Here is a 21,109-nt window from a genome sequence, read left to right as displayed (position 1 = left end):
GCAATGAGAAAGAGAAGCACTTTGAATTTCTTTCTCTGAATGTGCCTTTGAATGGGGACGTGATACGCCTCATCTTCCCGAGGCAGCTGTGATGTAGCTCAGTTGATTGAGCAGCAGATTTTAATTTTAAATGTTTTGAACCCTTCGATATGTGGGCGTCGCTGGCTATCCGGGATGTATTGCCCATTCCGAGATGCGCTGAGTGGGAGGAGGAGGTGGTTGACCTTCTACTGAAGAGGTGATGAGTAGGTGGTGGAGGTGGTGGAGGAGGTGGTGGTGGAGGAGATGGTGGTTGATAGAGGAGATGAGAAGAGGGTGGTGGAGGTGGTGGTGAGAAGGAGGAGGTGGTTAGAAAGAGGTGGTGGATGAGGTGGTGATAAGGAGGTGGTTAGGAAGTGGTGGTGGATGAGGTGGTAGTAGTGGTGGTAGAAGAGGTGAGAAAGATGTGGTGGTGGAGGAAGAGGTGGTGAGAAGGAGGAGGTGGTTAGAAGGAGGTGGTGGTTGTTGGCCTTTTACTTAAACTGCCGCCACAACATTGTTCGTGCCAGGGATCTCCAGGATACTGACCCAGCGATGGCGACTGAGCAGGTAGAGGAGAGGGTGGAGGAGAAGGGGGTGGAGATGGAGGGTAGTGTGGTGGAGTGGAGGAGGTGGAGGAGAGGGTGGTGGACGGAGTGAAGGGGAAAGGGTGGAGATGGAGGAGAAGGTGGTGGAGTGGAGGAGATGGAGGAGGTGGTGGAGTGGAGGAGGTGGAGGAGATGATGGAGGTGGAGTACAGAGCGGTGGAGGGTGTGGAGGACGTGGCGTTCTGGCTTTGGGCCTCAATCACGAGGTGCGTGCGTGGGCCCATTCCATGTTTTGTCTGCCACTGGAAACCCAAGGAGAGGGGCGCAGTGATAAGTGGGCTTCCTTATCGGCGCACATCGCGCTATTAAACAAGGTTCTAATCTGGCAAAGTAGCGCCAAGGCGCGCTGAAAGACACGCGTGTGTGTGCGCGTGCGTGCGCGTGCGTGTGCGCGCCTGTTGTTGCTTGTAAGCGTGACTTGGTTGCGATGCCTTTGTTTAAGCGAACGTGACATCTCTCCAACGTAAAATCGTACATTACTACCGACAATTCATTTCTGCCACATATGAACGCCGGCACTTTAAGACTCCAGGGGTAACATTTGTGGCTGCGATTGTGGCATAGAACAAGATCAACCATTCCGATAGACTACTCTTCATTTGCTCATAACGCTACTGTGTCGTATGCAAACACACACACACACAGTTTGCAAGCATTGCACGTGTTATATGCACGTACGTTCCAATGTATGTCATGTATTCACGAGGTCATGAAGGTGGTTTGACCATACTTCAACCACGGTGGTGAGTTCGGGTTGGTGGTGAATGCGAGGTTCCTGCGAGCCCAGCTCAGATATTCGCTCCCCACTGATGTTGGCCAATGCCTGGGACGTCAAACTCAGGTCGCCACGCTCGTCGTGCAGTGCGCTAACCGCTGCACCACCGTTCCACCGGCTAATACGGTAGAGTAATTAAAGCTCTTTCGCTGTGGTGATGGGTTTCACCACGTGCAATGTATGCCAAAGCAGTTCTTTCAGTTTAACAAAGACAATGATCCCCCTTGTAGCCTTACCATAATGTTGGGTCAAGTGCTGTTTGCGAGCACCTATAAAGGCCGCACGGCACACGAGGGGGGCGGGTGGTCAACACCAAGCCCGACCGCCTTTGTCTCCCTAGTGACGATGTTTACACATCATTTGAGGCTGAGTCGACAGATAGTCGTCACCGGTGTTGGCCGTGAACGGGAATCGAACTCGGGCCGCCGGGTTCATAGCGCAGCGTGTTCACCGCTACACTGTCGCTTTTCCGTTTACCTGCGCAACACACACACACAGCACATGTTTATATTAAATCACGGTCACTCGCACTGGCCAAAAACGCCACACGGCCAGCAACAAACGTCACTGTTAAATGTGTAATAGATATAACGCGATGCGTTTCTTGAAGTCAGCAAGAATATAGAACTTGGGGAAAAGCGACGATGTGATGGAATTCCAAAGACGAGTAGTAAGGGAAGTGACATGTGGGGAGCGGTGGCGCAGCGGTTAGCGCTACGAACTCGGCGACCCGAGTCCGATTCCCGCTCACGGCCGGCCAACACCAGTGACGATTATCTGAACCGAACCTAGGACTTCCCTACGTCGACTCAGCCTTAAAAGAGTACCTGGTGGACAATTAAATATCGCTGCTCTGGAGACAAAGGCGGCCGGGCTTTGTGCTGGTCACCCATCCCCATGTGCGCCGTGCCGGCCGTCACAGGTGCTCGCGAACAGAACTTGCCCCAATAGCCTATTAAGACTACACGAGGGATGTTCGTCGTCGTTGTGACCTGCAGTGTGCGTGGTTGAGCACAGCGTGGATGAGATCGAACAGTCAGTCCGGTAACACCGAGCACTTGAAAATCTAGATTGATTGTATGTGCAGCACAGCAAGTGTTAGGTAGGGGAATTCGCGTATAATGGCTGAGAGTGGAAATGCCAAACGTTCCACACTTCATCCACCTCCACCCAGAGCAGAGAAAAACTGCGTCCATCAAGAGGCGTCGTGCCAACTTATTTCCAAAACATTGCGCAACGCAACGGGAGACACGTGGGTGACATTAAGAGCCCAAGGAGCATTGGAAGCAAGTGAAAGGGCACACGTGGCAAGCGTGGAGCTTTGTATTTTTCCACTCGGTCATACGAACTCCTTTTTTGTAAATTGTCACGCATATACACAAACATACAAACACACACACACAACTATAGCATGCAATATGACTCCAGGGTTTCAGGCCATTTCACATGAATCTTATACTCAATGCTGCATGAACTTCATGCAACTGGGAATACATAATACCGATAACGTAATGTTGAAGGGCCTCCCCAAACCGTGTCAGTCGTGGATGATGTTTAATTATGCTTTACCACCCTGGGCAGTGCTTGTTGCAGGAGGGAGGGAGCATGGTATCACGAATAGTTGTCAGTAAAACTATGTAGAGCTGTAATATATAATTAGAGTCATGTTTGCTATTGTGAGAAACCTCTACAATAGTAATACTTCAATCCACTCGATGTTTATGGCCCAGCTTGCAGCCAGTTCTGAATCTTTATTTATGCTGGGGGTATCCGATGAGCTATGAAGTTCCTTTTCAGAGATGTCCAGTAGAATGTCGCTCGTTGCATGAAATAAAGTGTCGATAATACGGCCACCCTGGTAAATACTGCGTGTGTATTAACAAAACAATTATTCGCCATCTGCATAACAGTAAACGTTACAAATCTTGTGACTTTATTTGGAGAATAAAATAGTGCGGCCATGTGTGCTGGCGTCATGGTACAATTTTTTTTGAAGTTACAGTACTCGAAATTTAATTGTAAGTTACAGTACTCGAAATTTAATTGGGGAAACATGAAACACAGCAATTGTCGCCCCCTACTGTGAAAACGTAACAGGACCATCCTTTAATAAGATAATTGGGGCTTTAGCGAGTTTTTCCTGGGTCAACAAAATCTGTTCCCAATAATAATGTATATTATTGCACTTTTATAATGTAAACTATAATTTTTTTTTAAACCAATTTATATGAACGACTTTATTAGACTTGTTTTTATGCTTGTAAAATCCATTAAAATTTTTGACACTGTAGTGACATATTTACGAAATAATGAAAAGAGTGCAATAAAAAGTTACGGATGATGCCGCTTTGTAATGCGCAGCACATTGGACTTGCAATCCAGAAGTTGACCGTTCGATTCGATCTCCCTGCCCGTCATCTTGTGCTTGACGCCTGCATATTGCCAGATAGAGTACACAGTCCACTGCTCATGTACAATCTTGTCTTGGGTTGTTTCATCTTGTCCGCATCTCGTCTCGGTCTCGGTATAGGTTACTATGGGTCTGTATGGGTCTCTGTAGGGTCTGTATGGGTCTCTGTGGGGTCTATATGGGCCTCTGTATAGGTTATCATGGGTCTGTATGGGACTCTGTGGGTCTGTATGGGACTCTGTGGGTCTCTATGGGTCTGTATGGCTCTTGTATCATCTTGTCCACATCTCGTCTCATCTCGTCGTCCACACCTCGTCTCTCGTCTCATCTTGCCCGCATCTCGTCGCCTCTTTCTCAGCTGCCTCCGCTTCACGTCCGCGTCTCGATCCCGCGGAGAGAGGAGAGGGAGGTGAGTCCTCTCTCCTCCTGATCTCTCTCTCCTCCTGATCTCTCTTTCCTCCTGATCTCTCTCTCTCCTCCTGATCTCTCTCTCTCTTTTTTTTACGATCAGTGGAAACAAGAAGATGCTCGGTGTATTCGGCACTTTGTTTCGTTCATTATTTCGTAAACATTTTTTTTTTTAAACGGGGCTTTATGTAACCCTCGCTCTCTCGCTCACTCGCTCGCTCGCTCACTCTCTCACTCACTCGCTCGCTCGCTCTCTCTCTCATTCTGTCGCTAATTCTCTCGCTCTCTCTCGTTCTGTGAAGTGGAGGCTGAACTTTAGGAGGATGTTTCTCAGGACCTTGAACAGCGAGTCCAGGCTCTTGCACTCCACGTATTGGTGCGCCACCGTCTCCACTTTACCGCAGAACCGGCACTCCGGGGGCGTGTCGGTGAAGCGCGCCAGGGAGGCGTTGGTGGTGACGGTGCCGTGGGCGATGCTCCAGCTGAGGTCGCCGATGCGGTTGTACGTCGGGCTGGAGTAGAGTTGCCTCCAGCGAGGCCTCTCCGGAGAGATGCAGGTTAGGGCTTTCCTCCAGGCATGGTCCTTGTGGCTCCTCAGGGTGTCCTGTTGATGAAACCGGACCATGTAGGAGTAGAGCACCTTCCTCTTGACATTTGCGAAGGCCACCTCTGGTAGGTCTTCCAGCCGGCACAGGTTGTGATCCGCCTTCGCTTGTCGGCATTGGCGATGCAGCGGCACGACGGATAGCTCCGGTGGAGGGGGACCGAGAGGGGCCTCGTCATCCCCAACGCCGATGGGGGGCGTTCTCCCCGCTGCCGCTGAGAAGGCCCCCTTGGCTTAGGCCAGGATCCGGGCAGCCACCCGGAGCGATTGCAGCCCTGTCTTTGCGGCCATGTCTGCTGGTCCGAGCCACCGGCCCCGTGTTCCAGGCTCCACCAGATCTCCCATCCTGGTGAGCTGCGCGTTGGTGAGGCGCCTCTCCATGCCGGGGGTGGCGGTGGTGGACGGCAGCTTTGTCTGCGGGTTCCTGAGGATCGGTTCGAAGACCAGATCTTCGGCCGATTGCGGCTGGTTCAGCCTCCTGACGGCGAGGGAGCTCCACGTCTGCAGGACGCTCCTGTAGAAAGGTGGCAGCTGTCCCAGTGGGAGGCCCTGCAGGTCCATATAGAATAGTTGTTTGGAGCACTGCAGACCCCCCAGCTGTTTGAGTAGGAAGGAGGCCGTGACGCTCCAGGCTGGTGCAGGGGTGGTGGTGTGCAGGAACTTTTGTGCGGCCTGCAGTCGGAAGGTGGCCAGCTGACTCCGCACGCACACCAGGCCGTGACCGCCCTCGTCCAGTGGCAGGGCCAGGACCCCAGCCGCGACCCGGTGTCCTCTGCCCGACCAGAAGAAGTCGAGGACTCGCTTCTGAAGTGCGTTGACGAGGCTCATGGGGGGGTGCAGGGAGAAGAGTCGGTGCCACAGCATGGACGTCACCAGCTGGTTCACCACCAACGTCTTTGTCCTGAAGGTGAGGAACTTGCACAGGCGACTCCAGGTGCCCAGCCGCTCCTTCACCTTCTCCTCCAGCTCGACCCAGTTCCTTTGCGGTGGTTCCTCCTCTGGTCCCAGGAACACCCCCAGGTGGTGCAGCGATGTTGTGCTCCAATTGATGGTTTTTGCCTTCTCCGGACACTCGGTCATGTCCCACGCTCCAACCAGCAGGCCGCTGCACTTTTGCCAGTTCATTTTGGATGAGGAGGCCTTCGAAAAGACCTCCAGGGAATGAAGGATGAGGAGGATGTCATCGGCGTATGCCGTCAGGACCAAACTGACACTTGGTTCCCTGAGCACCAGGCCGCTGAGTCTCCGCCTTATGAGACTCAGGAAAGGCTCTAATGCCAGTGCATAAAGTTGGCCCGACAATGGGCATCCCTGTCTCACTCCTCGCTCGAATTTGACGGGGGCAGTGAGGGTGCCGTTGATCTTGATCATGCACTCCGCCTTGGTGTAGAGTAGGCGGATCGTTCGGACAAACCCATCTCCAAAACCAAAGGTCTTGAGGGTTCCCAGCAGGTATTTGGCAGGTATTTGTGGTCCACTCTGTCAAAAGCCTTTTCCTGGTCAAGGGCCAGAAACGCGATTGGGATGCCCAACCTCTGGGACATCGCGATGAGGTCTCTGACCAGGAAGATGCCGTCGTGGATGGATCGTCCGGGGATGGTGTAGGACTGGTCCTTGTTTACGACTTGTGCAATCACCCCTTTCAGTCGCAGGGAGAGAGCCTTCGTCAATATTTTGTAGTCGGTGTTCAGGAGGGACACCGGACGCCAGTTTTGTAGGTGCCTCAGGTCTCCGTTCTTGGGAAGCAGAGTGAGCACCGCCCTCCTCCAAGACTGAGGCATCACCCCGGTGACAGAGGCTTCCTCCAGCACCTCTCTGTAGTCTTCCCGTAGGGATGGCCAAAAAGCGGCATAAAACTCCCCTGTTAGCCCGTCTAACCCTGGGGATTTATTTGGGGCCAGTCCTCCTACAGCTGCGTCAAGGTCATTCCTGGTGAGCTTTTGCTCCAGCAGCTCTTTCCCGTCTTCCTCCAGGGTGGGTAGACCGCTCCATGCCTCCGCCTGGGCCGCTGCCGATGTTTCTTCAGGGGAGAACAGGCTGCCGTAGAAGTCTCTGATGATGGTCGACTTCTGCTGGAGTTCGTGCGCCAGGACACCGTCACCATCAAAGAGGCACTCCATGTATTTGCGTCTCCCGTTCTGCCTCCCGAGGGAGTAGAAAAACGGGGATCCCGTGTCGAGGTCTGTGATGAGCTTCACCCGGGATCGCACAAACGCTCCCCTCGTCTGCTCCTCCTGTAGGCCTTTGAGACGCTCCCTAATCTCCTCGTATTCTCGGAGAAGAGCAGGGTCACTGTCCTCGGCGAGGCGACTCTCCAAATCGAGGACCCGGGCTTCCATGTCTGTGATGTCCGCGTTCTTCAGTCTGGTGCTCCCCCAGGTGTATTGTTGGCACAATAGCCTGGTGTGCACTTTGCCCATATCCCACCATTGGGCCAGAGAGTCGAACTGCGTTTTGGTTTTTCTCCACTCTTCCCAGAAGTCCTCGAACATCTCTATGAAGATGCCATCCCCCAGCAGCGAGTTGTTAAAATGCCAGTGGAACGCACCCTCGCGGGCTCTCTCCAGCTTGACACGGAGCACGATGAGGTTGTGGTCCGTGAAGGGTGCCGCCCTGATGCCAGACGTTATGGCGCACGTCACAAAGTTCTTAGAGATGTAAAATCTGTCGAGCCTGGACTGTGTCACCGAGCCATCGCGCCTCGTCCTCGTGTACGTGAACTGGCGTTGGCCTGGGTGATGTATGCGCCACACGTCCACCAAGGCGGCGTCCTCCAGTAGTCCCTGCATCTCCCTCTTCGGCCCAACTCCCCCCTGCTGCCTTCCCGAACGATCCAGGGCGCCGATTGTGCAGTTGTGGTCGCCACCCACGATCACGCACTCGTCGTCCGGGATCCCAGCCAGGTGCCTCCTCAGGAGGTGCAGGAACGGGATCTTCTCCTTGTTGTTGACCGGCGCGTACACGTTCAGTAGGTGGGTGGTAACATCGCCCACCCTGACCGTTACCGCGAGCAGCCTTCCCTTCACCACTTCGGTCTGGGTGATGAGTTCGGGATGAAACCCTTTAGCGAACAGGGTCGCGACTCCACAGGAGGTGTTGTCAAGGTGGCTGTAGAAGGAGTCCCCTCCCCACTCCTTCGTCCAGTCATCCTCGTCCTCGACCGTGAGATGCGTTTCCTGAATGAAGAAGACAGAGGCAGCGTGTTTCCTCGCAAGAGACATTGCGGAAAACCTCCGCACTGCCTCCCTGCAGCCGTTCACGTTTAGGGAGGCGATGTACATAGGCATTGGTTTTTACTTGCCTCCACGTCCTCCCACTTAATAATTTGTTTGCGGAAATATCTCAGCCTTGCCCTCTCCTTGCCCCGGAACTTGAGTCCCTGATTGGCGAGGACTCTGTCGGCTTGAGTCACAGAGGCCTTTAATGCCTTGCTGTCCTTCCATCGAACCGTGGCAATGTTCGCTCTGTCCTTCCTCACGTTGGTGTCGTCAAGGAATTTGCAGAGATCTTCCAAGGAGACCAGGCAAGTCTGAGAGTCAAGGACTGTAGACCCCTGGCTGCTCTCGCTCCCCACACTGAGGCAGTCGTCCCGATCTGAGTCGATTTCCTCGGCGTCCGTCTCTGCTGGAAGAGCTGCAGCTGCTGGGCTGGCGCATGGCCCAGCGGCATCCTCTCCCCCAGTGTCGTGGACGACTTGGGATGTCTCCTGCTCAGGCTCTTCGGGTGGATGGCCCCGGGGTGTCTCTTCCACTGGTTTTGGGTCAGCAGTGGGACGGGGACCTTCCTCGTCATACCCATCCATTTCATCCTCGGCGAGTGTGCTTGATGACTCTCCACCGACTTCCTCCTCTTGGTCGAGGGCTGAGCCAATAGGATCTGTCATCGTTTCATGCATAGCTGGTGGGAAGTGAGTCTCTATCACCGCAGTAGACGGGTCAATTTCCGTGGCGATGTCGCCTTCATCGTCCACGCTCTCCTGCTGTGGAAACCCGTCCCCAGACACACGCTGCTTCTTCCTCTTGACGAGTTTCTTCCTCGCCACCCGCGCGTCACTCGGCGTGGCGTCCGGGATGGCGAAAACCATGTCGTCGGCGTCCGGCAGCTGTTCTGCTTCCTCCCCCGGTGTGGGAGGTTTCACCGCTTCTTCCGGTTCTAGGTCTGGGAGGGGTTCCTCCTCTGAATTAGACCCTTGCGATCCAGTTTCTTCTGTATTTTTTCTCTTGCGATTAGTCCCTTGAGGTGGCGATGTTGGGGCCACTACCTCAGGTGTAGGAGGCTGCGTGGCTGGCGGGTCCGGTGTGGGCTGTTGGGGGCCTTGTTGCAGTGGGGGCTCTTGCTGCTTTCCTCCCTTTGCTGTGCCTCCCTCCTCCCCACTCTTTTCTCCGACCCTTGGTATCGTCGGTTTAGGGCAATCCCTTCGGAAGTGCCCCTCTTCTTTGCAAAGATTGCATTTGATGCAATCCTTGGCATAAAACAGTCTATGGGCAATGCCTGCATAGACAATCACAAACGATCCCTCCTCGTGTTTTCCGGGAGTCAGTAGGACTTGCACCTGCCTCCTGAAAGATAAGACGTGTTTCAGGGCGGGGTCTCTGCACCCCAGCGGCAGGGCACGTACTGGTGACACGACCGTGCCCAGCTTGGACACGTGCTCCAGCATGTCCCTGTCGGGGATGTAGGGCGGCACGTTGGAAACGACGATTCGCGCCGCCACCGAAACGATGGGTTCCAGTTGGACGTACACTCCCCGCACGGTTATCCCCTTCTCGACGGCCGCATCGGCCACCTTCTTCGTTGTCAGGAAGAAGACGGCTTTCCCGCTGAGCTTCGCGGCGTGGGCGACGGTGCCTGGCGGGACGATGGCGGCCAGAGCAACGACGTACTCCTCGATCGTGACGGAGCTCGATGCGTAGCAGCGGATGCCGTTCTCGCGCGGCGGAAATGTTTGCTGCGCGCTTGGGGGGGTTGGCCTTGGAGCAGAGGCCCGAGTGGGGGGCCTCGTGGCTCCGGGCAGATTGGCAGCTGCGGCCTGTGCGTAGGTGGCCATTTAGTTCCTCCTACCCTCAAACGCTGCCTGACTGTGGTGTAGCGCTTCTATATAGAGCTCCCTTCGAGAGTGTAAATTGAGGATCAAGAAGTAATCCTCGTTGAAGAAAATAAAGCAAGTTAGGAAAAGGAATAAATTAATTAATTGAATAAATTAGATGTATTTATTATTTATTGAATAAATTAACCTATTGAGAAAAAAGATTATGTACAAATAAATAATAAATGGAGATCGAATTATAAATTTACGTGATAAATAAATAATCTGTACCTGCGCGAAAGGAGCCCAATAGTTAATCATTAACCATTAGGCTGCCTAATCCGCAAAGTCAACAGTAGTGTTCAAATTAACGTGTGTGGCTTTAACTCTGTGGTTTAACGGCAAATGCTCACACAAGAAACAAGTTATAACAAATCTTAAATAGTTTGAGAAACGCAAACTGAGATTAACAACATAAGCAGAAGAAATACCGGAACAATAAGCAAAGTATAAAAAGCCTGTAAATTATGAAAACGATTCTTGAATAAACTATGGGGTTGACCACCGCGCCTTAGAAACAACAGCGTGTTTCAGAAGGCTGTGCCTCACCCCGAGCTGTTAAGCTGCAGAAAGTAAAGAAAAATAGAAAACCACACAAATATGACTACCTGTGTGTGCAAGAAGCAGAATACTTACTCTTACTGAGTAAAATCTGTAAAGAAATAAAGCAGTTAGAAGCGGGTTTTTAAGATATATAATAGGAAAATCAGGAGCTCAAACGAAGCGCGACCTCTCTCTCCCTCACCCGCTTGCTCTCTCTCCTCCTGATCTCTCTCTCTCCTCCTGATCTCTCTCTCCTCCTGATCTCTCTCTCTCCTCCTGATCTCTCTCTCTCTCCTCCTGATCTCTCTCTCTCCTCCTGATCTCTCTCTCCTCCTGATCTCTCTCCTCCTGATCTCTCTCTCCTCCTGATCTCTCTCTCCTCCTGATCTCTCTCTCTCCTCCTGATCTCTCTCTCTCCTCCTGATCTCTCTCTCTCCTCCTGATCTCTTTCTCCTCCTGATCTCTCTCTCCTCCTGATCTCTCTCCTCCTGATCTCTCTCTCCTCCTGATCTCTCTCCTCCTGATCTCTCTCCTCCTGATCTCTCTCTCCTCCTGATCTCTCTCTCCTCCGGATCTCTCCTCTCTCCTCCTGATCTCTCCTCCTGATCTCTCTCTCCTCCTGATCTCTCCTCTCTCACCTCCAAGAATCCGCAATGCGAGCGTTGAAGTTGACTCGGCGCGAGGAGCGGTGGCGCAGCGGTTAGCGCAGCCCCCCCACCCCTCCTCCACGGCGCACGTCGTTGGCCAGGCAACATTGACACTGGGGAAGACAAAGGCGGTCGGGGGGAACTAACATGACCACGGTTGACTGCAGTTAAAAATAAATTAGTTTATGGCTTTGCTCAGTGCCGTATTAAACTTGTGCGGGACCTGTAGCATGATTATGCTATAAAGGGGCTCTAAATAAATAAAAACACAAATAATAAAACTTTTTTTTTACTCTTCTTGATTCGTTCGGTAAAGTCACGTAGAAGGGAAATAATAAAATAATAAAAGTAAAACTAAAATAAAATTCTCACGAAGTTTCGGACACATAGTAAAGTAGTTGTATTTTTTTTATTTGCTATGCAGCCAGATAATACGACAACCTTAAACACCCAGTCGTCCATAAAAGCTGAAGGCAGTATAGTACTATAGTAATAGAGCAAGTGTAGCATCACTGAACCTGAATTGAAGCGTTCAGCACGTTGTGAGCACGTTGTGCCCTGCATCTTGCCGCTCCAAGCCAGCTGAGCGGCGCTACGCTTCTGCCATCGACAGGGGCAGCGCCGAGTTCAACACTCGCGTCTCTGTGTGTGTGTCTCTGTGTGTGTGTATCTGTGTCTGTGTGTGTGTCTGTGTGTGTGTCTCTGTGTCTCTGTGTGTGTTGTGTGTATGTGTGTCGGTGTGTGTGTGTCTGTGTTGTCTCTGTGTGTGTCTGTGTTGTCTCTGTGTCTCTGTGTGTGTCTGTCTCTGTGTGTGTCTGTGTGTGTGTGTCTCTGTGTGTGTGTCTGTCTCTGTGTGTGTCTGTGTGTTGTGTGTCTGTGTGTGTCTCTGTGTGTCTGTGTGTGTGTTGTGTGTGTCGGTGTGTGTGTTGTGTGTGTGTCTATGTGTGTGTTGTGTGTCTGTGTGTTGTGTGTGTCTGTGTGTGTGTCTGTATTGTCTCTGTGTCTGTGTGTGTGTGTCTGTATTGTCTCTGTGTCTGTGTGTATGTGTGTGTGTCTCTGTGTGTGTCTGTGTGTGTGTCTTTGTGTCTGTCTGTGTGTCTGTCTGTGTCTCTGTCTGTGTGTGTGTGTTGTCTGTGTGTGTCTCTGTGTGTGTGTCTGTCTGTGTGTGTTGTCTGTGTGTGTCTCTGTCTTGTCTGTCTCTGTGTCTGTCTCTGTGTCTGTCTCTGTGTTTCTGTCTATTGAGGCTATACGGGGGATCTTTGTCTTGTCTATCTGTGTGTGTGTATCTGCGTGTGTGTGTGTGCGTGTCTGTGTGTGTGTCTGTGGGTGTGGGGTGAGCGGTGTTGTTGCGGTTTTAGCGCGCCACGAACCCTCACCACGACCATTCGCCAGTCGTCACGTTGCCGAATATTTGAACCGGTCCTGGACCTCCGCTAGGTCTACTCAGCCTTAAATCACTACAGCGCTCCCCGGTTATAACGCCGTCGCTTATACCGCGGACTCGGATATACCGCGGGTCTCTCCCCACCTCCCCCACCGCCGTCCCCACAGTGGTCTCGCCCAGCGAGGAATCTTGCCATTCCCCTCCCCGCTCACTGTACAATCGTCTGTGGTGGTGGTGCCTTGGCTATGGTTAAGTCTTCAGTGGCAGCGGCCTGTTGTTGATGTTCTTATTATTATCCGACGGTACTATTTGTGCCGTGTTGTATGATTAGATGTGCTTGTTGGTAATGGCGAACGTAAATAGGAGAAAGTCCTACACCATTAAGGAAAAACTCGCGATCATTGAACGGGTCAAGAGTGGGGTTTCAAAGGCGCACATTCATAGGGAGTTGGGTATCCCGGAGGGCACGATACGTGGATGGATCGCAGAAGAAGGAAGGTTACGTTGGTTCCTGGACAAGTTGGACGAAGCTCCGGCACTGCAAAGGAAGAAAACGAGGCTCAGCAAGAACGAGATAGTGGACGACTGTTTATTTGCGTGGTTTGTTCACAAGCGCAGCTTGGGATCGCCGGTGTCGGGACCCGCACTGAAGGCGCAAGCTGAGACCTTTTTCTGTGACCTCAAACTCGAAGGCAAATTTCGTGCCAGCGACGGGTGGCTTTGGCGCTGGAAAAAACGCCATGGCATTGGGGACATATCTCTCGCCGGTGAGTCTGAAAGGTCACGCGAGTCTGAAAGGTCACGCGAGACCGAAAGTGCTCCGCCGTGTCCCGATAGAATTCCAATATGTCATTGAGAGGGACGTTTTATAGTGTGACGAGCATCAGTAGAGTTCATATTCTTGGGTTTTTTCGGTAAAGTCACGTAGGTAAAAAATATAAATTAATGAATGTAAAATAAAAATAAAATAAAAATCACGACGTTTCGGAGGCAACACAAGCTTCCGTCTTCAGGTGGAACCGTCACAGCACGCTTGCTGTATCAAGTAAATGAGAAATTCCAAGAGATCCGACCCCGTATATATACTGTTTGAGGGGGGAGGAGCCAGGACAGCCCCCCTTTTTATTATTATGGTAAGGTTGGTGCGGCTGAAACTACGGCTAGTCTACATAACAAATCTAGATTCAGTAGAGTTGCCATGAAATCTACCGTGTTATCTTGGAATGCTACCTACCAACATAATCTTTGGGACCTGAAATCAGCCAAGAACAAAGCAGGCTTGGAAGTTAAGCAATGACGGAGCGCCCGCTTTTGTTTTAACAAAGCGGGAACGCATAAAGCTGCCACCTTTGTGTATCGGGGAAAAGTAAGAGTCCGTGATGCTTTACATTTATAAATCTAAAAAAGAAAAACGTTCCATGGAATACACAAGCAGCTCAAATGCCCGACTGACTGCAAACGTATTATTGACCTGGCTTCAAGACAGTTTTACTGGTAGGAACCTCCTGGTTACACCAGCCCACAGGGGATTATTGTGTCCGGCCGTCGTGCAGGGAGGGGCTGGGTGGGGAGGGGCTGGGTGGGGAGGGTGGGGCTGAGTGGGGGGTGGGAGGGGTGGGGCTGGGTGGGGAGGATCTGGTCACCCCGTGGTGTCCTTATAAAACTCAACGCTTAGCCTACACACGCCGGCTTGTGCCCGCCCTCACAGTCGGGCATATTTGCGGAATACACCACGCCGCCGTTGACCCTGGCCATTGACCGAGCAACCCAACGTTCCTACCAGCTCCCTCCGCAGGAATGTGTTGTTCCATTGGTGCGCCAGCATTTGAAAAAAAAAAGAGTTATACCTGGAAGCAAAGACATCGCTGCTTTTATAGATAAGTGTCCGGCTCACCTACCTGCTGGAACCTCATGTCCAAGGATGGAAAGATAAAGGTTCCGCGTCTCCTGTGAAATACCATGTCCCCTAATCCAGCCCCATGATCAGGGGATCATCCATACTTTCAAAGTTAACTACAGATGGGAGCTAGCTGCTGTTAACATTTGCTGTCTCCAGAAAGTAAAGTTTCTAAATGTCTAGAACGGGGCTAACTTTGAAAGAAAGTGGCAATACCCATGGTGGTCTTGCGTGCAGCTTTATTTCAAAGGATATACGAAATTGCTTGGGGGTGGTGGTGGGGGGGGAAATGTCGTTTGTTGCGAACAGAAGGACGTCGCCAAGAGTCGGAGGATCAAGATGCGAAGCCTGCCGATCTGCCGACTGCTCGGGACGCACTGAACGCCTTAAGAACTGTGATGACGTGGCTCGAGGCACAGAAGGATGTTGAGCCAGTGAAGCTTTCGCAGTTAGCGTCTCTGAAAGAAATTATCTTGCAGAAACAATTGTCTGGTAAATAAACCAAATTTACTGACTTTTTTTTTCTTTAAGAAATGAGTCAACTAAATGTGTTCCTTGCACTGAATTTATATTGCCGTCAATACAGTACGTATTCTTTTTGTTTTGTTTTGTAGCAATTAAAGAAAATGTTAAATATTAAAGGAAAAGTTGTGCAGCATGTACACATTGTATTGAGTGATAATACTCTGTCTGCGGTCTTGTAACACGGTTTGCCGCGCCTCCAAAGAAGCACTGGTACGTGAAGATGGTGAGGTTGGTAAACATCACCAATAGTCTATGTGGCCAGGTATCTCAGAAGTCCAGAGTACTGAGACGTTACGACCCGAGATTCTGGGTTTTTAAATCCTTTATATTAAGTTCACTTGCTTGCTTGCGCGCTTACGACCGTGCAAATCTTTCGGTCGTTTTTTAACCCACTTTCCGTGATCCAATCGAGCTGACATTTTGCACACAGACTGGTGCGTGACAATTTATTTTCGTGAAAATTTTTTCCCAAAATTTTCCACTTTTTAGGAAAAAAAAAAATTCATATTTCATTTAAAATACCAATGTGATAAAAATGAAACTCTTACTCAAGAAAAACAGAAATGAATAATAAAATAAAACCGATGCCACGCATATAGTGAAAAACTTTGTTTTTACGGGTTAATTTTTTACCCAGATTAGAATCCCAGGACCTCTTCAGCTGCTGGTTCAGTGTCCTCTGATCGTGGTGTTTAGCTCCCCCCCACCCTGAGCCACTTTGCCACCACTGTCCCCACCACTTCTCTCGCCACGGCATTCGTCCGTAACAGTCGAAATGTCACAATGCACGTGTGCAGGGTCAGTCATGAAGCACGAAGACGAAGGGACTCTGGGCACTGAGATACTGAAGATTTTGGTGAAATCTGAAGTAGAGGAAGACGGTAAGACCCTTTCACACGGGCAGGCAAAGCGGAATAATGGAAATATGTTTTTTCTCCAGATGCCGCTTCTGTAGTCGGGGAAGACTGTCAAGGGTTCTGGATTGTTCATTGGGCAGCAATGAGGTCTGGAAGAGTGAGGAGTGAGATTGATTCACAGTCTGAAGAGAGGATTCATTATTTTTTTTATTATGCTTTACCCAGGATAGGCTCACTGAGTTCCAAATACTTTTTTCAGGAGGGTCCTATTCAGAAGAGATCATTCACCAGATGTAGGAGGACAGTCCCTGGAGAATAGGCTCAGCAGAGACCAGATTGAACTGGGTTCTCAACTTTCGATTTAAAGCTTTCGTGACTGCAGGGATTCATCTTCCTGGTTCTTTCGGTAAAGTCACGTAGAAGGGAAGTAATAAAATAATAAAAAGAAAACATGATAAAATAATTCTCACGACGTTTCGGCCACAACGCAAGCAGCCGTCCTCAGGTGAAAACCAGGTCTGTCGGGTTCTCAACATGAAAGGATACGATGTTTAGAGAAGTGGAAGAAGACTGCGTACTGGGACTATATCAAGGAAATCGGAAGTTAGGGATAGAATGGTTGTTCGCTGCGATGTTGAGATCTCCATCATCACTGACACTGGGATGATGATGTAAACATGTCCAGATGGCTTTGGCAGTCATTCACCGCCATCCACCTTGCAAACTGGACTCATTGGGGAACGTGTTGACCACTGGGCTGTCCTCACTGCAGGAGGTGAACGATGTTGATGAATCACATGAATATTAATAATTTTACATGTCAGCCACAATGGGCATTATTTTTCAATCCTTTATATTAAGTTCGCTTGCTTGCTTAGGACCGTGAAAATCTTTTGTTCGTTTTTTAACCCACTTCCCGTGATCCAATTGAGCTGACATTTTCCACACAGGATCGTTGTGCGTGACAATTAATGTTCGTGACATTTTTTTCCCAAAATTTTACACTTTTTAGGACAAAAATATATTTAATTACCAAGTGCTTAATGGTGCAATGCAATCATCTGACCCATAGGTGGCAGCCATCTCAAGCCAGAGGACGAGAGGACTCTAGCCGCCACGCATATAAAGGATTTATAGTGAAAAACTTTGTTTTTACGGGTTATACTTATTACTATGTCATGTTCTTACATACGTTCCGTACCTGTGCTGCCATTCGTTAAGTGCTCTCAAGCAAGCAAGACCTTGAGGAAATGTCCTGCTCTGAGTTTCTGCAGGAAATTACAATGAAGACTGTACAGCAAGGCATGTACGACATCCGTGCCATATTTGTTGGATGCTCTCACACAGTCCCTCTGTTTTATATATATCTCGATATCGCGATCATCAAGCCCCTGCTTGATGAAGGCCTCCCCACGCTGTGTTGGTAATGGAGGTTTGACTCCAGTTCTTCATATTCTATGGGTCTTTCGGTAAAAATATCACGACGGTGTTTTTCACCTGATGACGATTGCTTGTGTTGTGATCGAAACGTCGTGATATTTTTCTTATTTTTTCTATCTACGTGGCTTTACCGAAAGACCCAAATAATATGTATTCATGCAGTCACGAAAGCTTTAAGTCAAGATCCAGTTCTTCATGTTTGTATGTATGTAGAACTTCATACTTATCAGTGTGGGATGGTGAAGGAGAACGCTGAGGATGAGTTAAATGGGTTAAGATATTTTATTTGTATTGTATATCTAAACCAATTGGTTAATGTTGTGTTTATAGCTCTATGGATGTTTGGTTCACATGGTAAACCAGCTTAAATGCACTTTTTAGATATGATGACGTGTGAAGTGCATTTGAAATATGAAATAATGAGCCTGGGACCAAACCATGGAGTCTTGTCAGATCCCGGGCGCTAAGCAAGACTGAGGCTGAGCAGTGCTTGGATGGGCGACCACCATGCATAACAGGTGTTATAGGCTGTGGAGCTACGTGGTGGACAACAAAGGCCGTGCATGAACAATGCATTGTTGTACTGTACTTGTGTGCTCTTATGCCTATGCTTCTCATTTTCACCAACCCAAATTGACCAGCATGGTAAAGTCACGGGGCAAATAATCCCTACGACCCGCACGCCAGTGGGGAGGGCCTCATCCATTTGTGGATTGACAAAGCGCAGTACATTTACATGATGATGTTGACATTACAGCTGTGGATCTGAAGATTGTTAAAGTTGAAGGAGCAAGTGAGACACCAGTGGATGCAAGAAATTCCCATGTTTGCCTGGCCACTCCAGACCAGACCTTTATCAAGACGGAGTTATTGGAGGAGGGCATTGGTGAAGGTGAGTTCCCTTTGATCACATTACGAAGAAAATAAGCAATTGTTTTATTCACCAATCATCTCAGAGTTGTGCTGCTATTACTGTTGTATCACTAATGAAAAAAACTCACGATTGAAGTCTTTGAGTAGAGCCTCGCATTACATCAGAACGGCTGTCGACAATCCCACCACAGAACTATTTGTGGAATAATTTGAAAGGCCTTGCTCAACCATCTGGAAATATGGTGCTTTTTCTGCCTAGAGAATTAAGTGTTCAGTTCGTGTTGCTTACCTGTGATATATGAATAAGAAATGTGGAGACCTGAAAAGAATATAGAACAAAATCTGAAAAGTGCAAGGAAGCATGGAATGATGGATGCCGGATATTTCACTTGAGAGACAAAACATTGAAACACATGGATTAGAGAACACATCGAAGTTGGAGCCGTAGACTGTTTTGAAAAGTTATTGGGCTTTGCGGGACCCATCCTGGCTAGAAGGGATGATGGCTGATGGACCAGACTAGTTATGGATTGACAGCCAAATCAGGGAATACTCATGAAGTCGGCCACTACAGATGGAGCGATGATATCCAGTCGTGTGTAGCAAGTGAGGTGGATTGTGACACCGTAAGACCATGAATGATGGTGATGATGATGTGGGGAGACCTTCGTAAAGCCGCTGATAGAACACGGTTCATGTTTTCTGATTATACGTGTGCAATGTGTGGCAGACGATGCAGACAAAGACACGGAAATTTTGTGCGAGGAGTGCGGGCTGGGCAGATGCTTCACAACTGAAGTGGCCGAAGCAAAATGCGGCGGCGGCCAGGCTCCGCGTGCCTGTACGCAATGCGGGAAGACACTTGAAGGCACCGCGTTGAGCATGACAGGTGCCAGTGATGGGAGGAAGCACAGGTGTGAGGAGTGTGGCAAGGGGTTTTCATATCACTGTGAATTAAAGCGGCACGTGAGAACGCACACGGGAGAGAAGCCGCATGTGTGCAAGGAGTGTGGGGTGGGCTTTTCACAGCATTCTGATTTAAAGAAGCACTCCAGAACGCATACCGGCGAAAGGCCATACTTTTGTGAAGAGTGTGGGAAGAGCTTTTCACAGCAATCCGATTTAAAGACGCATTCGAGAATACACAGCGGTGAGAGGCCACACGAGTGCAAGGATTGTGGGAAGAGATTTTCACGACGTTACACTTTAGAGACACATTGCAGAATACACACTGGTGAAAAACCTTACGTGTGCAGTGTTTGTGGCAAGGGCTTTTCACAGCTGTCCGATTTAAAGAAGCATTCCAGAACACACACGGGCGAGAAGCCGCACGTGTGCGGGGAGTGCGGCAAGGAGTTTTCTCAGCAGTCCGATTTAAATAAACACTCTAGAACGCACACGGGTGAGAAACCGAACACGTGTGATGTGTGTGGGAAGGGCTTTTCACAGCAATCCGATTTAAATAAACATTTTAGAATACACACGGGTGAAAAGCCACACGTATGCAAGGAGTGTGGGAAAGGGTTTTCACAGCATTCATATTTAAAAAAGCATCGTGCAATACACACGGGCGAGGAGCTACCCATGTGCACAGATTATGGCGAAGAGCTTTCACGGAGCGATGTTTTATAAGAGCCGTTCTAGAGCACAATGCACGTGTAATGTTTTTATTCATTGTTGATTTCAATTGAAATAAACTCACTGCTGGATGTTTTCTTAAAGGCGTTGGCTGAGTATGTGTACCTGTTGCATTTGTGTCACCATGAACCCTTGACTATACATGAGGATCATATCATTGCAACTAATTTAATTAACCGAATCACGTGAAGAAAGATAGAGTACAAGGGCTTTCATTGCTCAGAGTAGTCACCAAACTATTCCACAACAGACACCAGAGGTCGCAAACGGGGTTTGATTCCTTACCCGTACCCGTACCCGGCCGCACCAGGGTCGCAAACGGGTACCGGTAGGGTACGGGTATTTGGGTACCTGATTGCGACCTCTGGGATGAAGCCATGTTGCAGGCGCGGGTGGGTTGATTCTAGGAACTTGAATTGTGAGAAGAGACAAGACGTTGGGAAATGAGTGACAAACGGTGACTCACCAGTGACTCACGGCCTACCCGTACCCGGCCGCACCAGGGTCGCAAACTGGTACCCGTACCCGGCCGGGTACGGGTAGCCGGGTATCGGGTAGGGTACGGGTTGCGACCTCTGACAGACACTGGTACCATTAACCAGATGCAGTGGCGATGAAGATGTCACCAGATCGAGCAAGTCTGACCGCTGATGAGACGCTGCTTGTCAAAAGCGGTCCAGAGTTTGTTTAGGTGGCAAGAGAGATATATGAAGGAGATGTTATCCTGTATGCTCATCTATTTTGTTATATTCTCCACGATCTCATGTTAAGTACTGATCCAACTTTCACATTGACTGGTCAACACTTTCTAGCTGCATCTAACCGATATTTTTATGAGGTAATGCCCGCTCAGATATTTAAATATTTTTTCAGATGCGACCTGGTTACGAATGATAGCTCAACTTTCACATTGAGTGGTCAACACTTTCTAGCTTAATCTAACCGATATTTTTACGAGGTACTGTAATGCCCACTCAGCTATATATATATTTCCAGTTGCGACCTGGTTACGAATGATAGCTCAACAAAGTGGCTTATGTGGAAATGTATAGCAGCCAAATATTCCAAACGCATGTTGATTCTAAATGTGGAGGGAAAAACCGGAAGACTCGGAGAAAAATCCACGCGGATAACGTGCAAATTCCAAATAAACAGGCGTCAGGGTCGGGATTGAACCCACGACCTCCTGCATACCAGGCGAGAGAGTTAACATCTAGCCACCGTAGCACCAATCTGGTCTCGCGTGCCTTCACATAGGCTCATGTTTTTTTAAATCGAAATTTATAGGCTCATGTTCATAAGATATGTACAAGCTGTGAACTCTTAATAAGAGGGGTTTTCCCCTTTTTTCTGGCAACAAAACTGAAACCTGTTTACAAGTCATCATGTCACTGCA

At 49.6% G+C, this 21,109-nt stretch overlaps 1 protein-coding gene across 4 annotated transcripts; it reads left to right on the top strand.

Moving 5' to 3' along the window:
* Window positions 1–4,040: 4,040 nt before the first annotated feature.
* LOC144944981 (uncharacterized) lies at window positions 4,041–19,785 on the top strand. 4 transcript variants are annotated; one of them, XM_078873129.1, is made up of 6 exons: window positions 4,041–4,220; window positions 14,690–14,872; window positions 15,703–15,786; window positions 16,984–17,064; window positions 17,960–18,094; window positions 18,806–19,785. In XM_078873129.1, the coding sequence occupies exons 2-6, from the start codon at window positions 14,779–14,781 to the stop codon at window positions 19,705–19,707; spliced, it is 1,296 nt and encodes a 431-aa protein (XP_078729255.1). In that variant the 5' UTR covers window positions 4,041–4,220; window positions 14,690–14,778; the 3' UTR covers window positions 19,708–19,785. The 4 variants fall into 4 exon arrangements, with proteins under 4 accessions (XP_078729255.1, XP_078729237.1, XP_078729247.1 ...); XM_078873111.1 differs by lacking the exon at window positions 4,041–4,220 and adding an exon at window positions 11,011–13,250; XM_078873121.1 differs by lacking the exons at window positions 4,041–4,220; window positions 16,984–17,064 and adding an exon at window positions 11,011–13,250.
* Window positions 19,786–21,109: the final 1,324 nt, after the last annotated feature.

Source organism: Lampetra fluviatilis, chromosome 2 (assembly GCF_964198595.1).
Source record: "Lampetra fluviatilis chromosome 2, kcLamFluv1.1, whole genome shotgun sequence".
NCBI lineage: Eukaryota > Metazoa > Chordata > Hyperoartia > Petromyzontiformes > Petromyzontidae > Lampetra > Lampetra fluviatilis.
Note: the sequence above shows the minus strand (reverse complement) of the source record. Positions and strands in the feature narration are given on the sequence as shown.

Coding starts and splice junctions, on each gene's coding strand:
- LOC144944981 (XM_078873111.1), top strand. CDS start 12,815: ATGTGCTTGTTGGTAATGGCGAACGTAAATAGGAGAAAGTCCTACACC. Junction 14,873..15,702: donor CTTGCAGAAACAATTGTCTG/GTAAATAAACCA, acceptor GCACGTGTGCAG/GGTCAGTCATGAAGCACGAA. Junction 17,065..17,959: donor AATGAAGACTGTACAGCAAG/GCATGTACGACA, acceptor TTGACATTACAG/CTGTGGATCTGAAGATTGTT.